Source organism: Pygoscelis adeliae, unplaced genomic scaffold (genome assembly GCF_000699105.1).
Source record: "Pygoscelis adeliae isolate BGI_AS28 unplaced genomic scaffold, ASM69910v1 Scaffold290, whole genome shotgun sequence".
Classification (NCBI taxonomy): Eukaryota; Metazoa; Chordata; class Aves; order Sphenisciformes; family Spheniscidae; genus Pygoscelis; species Pygoscelis adeliae.
In genome coordinates, this window is record NW_008823965.1 from 949,959 (window position 1) to 953,790 (window position 3,832).

At 48.0% G+C, this 3,832-nt stretch overlaps 1 protein-coding gene across 1 annotated transcript in view; it reads right to left on the bottom strand.

Moving 5' to 3' along the window:
* TBX4 (T-box 4) overlaps nucleotides 1-3,832 on the bottom strand; it is a 50,461-nt gene that overhangs the window by 3,855 nt on the left and 42,774 nt on the right. The window contains exon 7 of the mRNA XM_009324304.1: nucleotides 2,937-3,089. Coding sequence (XP_009322579.1) covers nucleotides 2,937-3,089 — 153 coding nt within the window. The remainder of the gene's footprint in view (nucleotides 1-2,936; nucleotides 3,090-3,832) is intronic.

Sequence of the window (3,832 nt, forward strand, 5' to 3'; positions counted from 1 at the left end):
GGCCAGTGAAAAAGGAAAATAAACCACCTCTTTAGCAAAGGATTTTGTGAAGACAAACAGGTAGCGAACAAGATCACCTGAGAGGGTTTCAGGAGCTGGAAAATGCCAGAACAGCACCAGAACATTTGTAGGGACACAGGAGCTCCTAAAAATATCCCTTGTCCGCCTCCCAAAGAGATGTCTGTGTGTACGCACACAAACATTCGCCCAAGGCTCTTTGACAGTAAGGTTATAGACAGGTCTGACACATATCACGGACAGAACTGGTCAGAAACAGGTCTTATTAATGTCCTTCCCTACTAACGGACATCAGTGGGTAGGATCATCTCCTTGGGCATCCGATTGTCACTGAAAAGACCTTCTCCGGGAGGAGGAGAGGTGACAGCGTGGCAGGACGCCGGTGGGGAGGTGAGGACACGCATCTCCCTGCAGACCCACTGCCCTCGGGTCCCTTCTCCCTGCTAGCCAGCCGCGGGCTTGCACCAGCCTGCATCCGATTTTAGTGGCGAGGATAACAAGCAAGTTCTGCGTTGGGATGATTTTGCAAGAGTGTTGCTATAACTAACAACGACACTTTTAGCAATGTTGAAAAATATCCCTTACCAAAAAACTCCTGAGAAAACAGCTGGCCAGTGTCTGTGATGGAGAAGGAAGGTGGTGATGTGAATTTAACCAGCCTCGAGGGCTCAAGCTTTTCCTCTCTGCTCCCGCAGCCCACAGTGGCTCCAGGGTAGCTCCCAATCAGCTGAGGAACCACAAGAAGCGCAGGGCCCTTCCTAACCCGCAGCCCGGCATCAGGTTTGTACATCTTAATTTAATTTTGTTATTTAGTGACCGTGGTTTTCCTCTGACATGAGCAGAATCAGGGCTTCAGTCCCTCCTTGTCACCTTCCCCTGGCTTCATCCAACCCATGAGGGAGTTTTGGGTAAACACCTACACCTTCCTCACGGATCTGTACTCACAGGTAGCCTCTATCATCAGCTTTCCAGCTCTGGGAGCCCACAGTCAGCTCTGTAACCAAGACTCTCATTTTTTTTGTTTAGAAAGACGATTATTCGCAAGGACACGTCTTGCTAGCAGGATATTACTGAGCTAAAAATAGTTCAGTGGTTTGTTTTTTCTAAAAGATACCCAGACCAGGTTTTTAATTGTTAATGCCTAAGAGAATAGGTAAAACCATTTGGTTATTTCTCTGAGGTTGTGATTTTCTCGAGACCACAGTGAGGTCGTGGCGAGACCTTCTGCCTCCTGCTCCTCTGCTGCAGACCACCATGCCCCCCCCGCCGGGCGGCATCCAACCCCCCAAAGCCTGCAGATCACAGAGCAAGAGCTGGGCAGCACCGGGGCGGCTCCTCGCAGGGTCTTCACGAAAAAATTAGGGCTCGTATGGGGCGTTTTCCCTAAATCTGTCAGGTCCACTCTGTGCTGCCACCCAGCTACCAGCCTCCCCCCAGCAGCGGTTGTACGGCAATGGCAGTGGAAGTATTAAGTTTATGAAGCACTTTGGGAACCTTAGGGATGAAAGGCACTATTGACACGTGAGACATTTTAAGTAGCTATTAAATAAGCTCTTTTGAGCCTTTTTGGTTAACCATGTTTGGGCAACTGGTCATTTTACACCAACAGCTACAGCTTTTCAAACAGGATTCACTTCAGTGTCCAAATAGGGACTTCTTTTTTTCCCCCCCCATCTTTCCGTAGCACACACATCCACGTTTCTGCTCTGAGTCTTTTAACTGGCTCACTAATTGCAAAATCTTGTGAGGACTCTATGCTTCAAGCATCAAAGGGCATACAGGCATCCTGCTTGGGAGGAAAAGGTCTGGTCAGATTATTGGGGAGGAAGAATTTCACATATGTTCCTGTAAGTATTTTCCTGTGAATGTGTAGAAAAGGAGCTGATACAGTAACACACGGCAGATTTCACATTCGGGGTGACACAAGGGCTCCGGCGGTGCTACTTCACTCTGCATCTTTATTTATGAATCCTGATGCACTTTAAAAACTCCAAGTAATCCTCAAACAACCCTGCAGTCGGATTTCACCGTTAGGAAAACTGCAGGGGAGCAAAGGCAGGCAAATCGGCAGCAGGATTGAAAACAGAGCCTTGCCATCCCCTGCCTGGCATCCTCTCCTCTCCCTGCCCTGGTGACAGCACACCCGCTGTCACGGGGAGGTGACAATTAACTCTCAAATTGCTGTCCATCCTGCTAGTAACCTGGGTTGGTAAAATCCTCAGACGGAAGGCTACCCACCCCCGCCACTACCAACACGCTCAAAAAAGAAGAGAAGCCAAATCCTACAATACGTGGGTATCTGTGACACACACCCAAAGCCCAGAACCAAGCCCTTTGTACTTTATATTCCCCCCAAAACAAACCCAAACCCCCAAACCCCCTCCCGCCTTCATGTGCTAACCACAGAGCAGGCTCTTAGCTGCGTTTTTATGGTTACATTCCGCGTATGTCTCACTAAATACACATACTAGAATTACTTTTCACTGTAGATTTATGAGCAAGCTTTACTAGTCATTATTAGATTTGCTTGCTGTTTTGAATGACATCTTAGTGTTTATGAGCACGCCGATTCATTAGTGTCTGGACTCGCAGGGTTTGCCAGGATATTGTTACCCAACGATGTTCGTGCTGCTCCTTAGCTGCATCCTCTGGCTCGTCACTCTTGTTTAAGGCTTGCAGGGCTGGGATGGAAACTTGTCTTTTAAAGCAGGCATTTTCTGCTGCACAATAGCAGCATAACAGTCTCTCCCCCTCCCTCCGAGCAAAGAGATCCTGCTCGTCACAGCACAGCACCGCAGCGACATCGCTGTGCCGCTGCGATTCGGAAGCTCGTTTCGCAGCCGTCGGCAGCAGAGGGCTGCGAGTTGCAAAAGCCCGCAAACAGAAATTAAGCACCTTTAGCCAGAAAAGCAGCCTACCTTGTGATTCTGGTAGGAGGTCACCGATATAAAGGACGTCTCCGGAAAAACGTGGGTGCAGAAGGCTGTGTTCTTTGACCCAAAAGCATTGTTCTCGTCCGCCTTCACAATATGCAGTCGTGGTTGGTATTTATGCATTGAATTAAGAATAATCTGAAAAAAACAATCGATGCTAAAGTGAGAAATCCAATTTAAAAAAAAAAAAGACAAGCCATAGCTATTTGACAGACTTTACTAGCAGGACACAAAAGCCCACTAGTGCTCAGCCTTAGCTTTGCTTTCAAATTAGAGGGGAAAATTACATTATATAAATGCACAGGAACCAAGACAGAAAAGGTATCTGCTGCTCTGGCAAGCAGAACTGAACTTAAAGCTCTCCTGGTAAACCCTCATTTTCTTGTTACTATTGGATAGAGTCAGTCTGGGTGGAAAAAAAGTCATAAATTTTTTTCCCAGCTCATGCTGAAGCTGTACAATATATATAATTCACCAGCAGACTGGTCCATAAAGGTTCCTAATAAATACTTTACTGAGCTGAAAAATACACAGTTGAGCAGAGGCAAAAAAAAAAAATCACAGAAACCACAGGAAAAAAAAAAAGGCAAGCTATTTTTCTTTTATCTGCTGGTAAAAGAAAACTACAAAAGAGGAGATTTTTTTTTTTTCCTCCTGTTTGTGGAGCGGCTCCGCGCGGGTGGCTGGGGCACGGGCACCTCTCGCAGCCACCCCGCGGCTTCTGCCCGCTTCTCGAGTCTCTGCGAGTGAGAGGCAGGAGCCAGCCAAGCGCTTTTTTACGGCAGGAGCTCGGGGAGGCGAGTAAGCGCTGAGGTCCAGCGGGGAGAGCACAGCCGGGGCTCAGGCCAGCGCAGGGCTCCTCTGATGGAGCATCAGGGCCC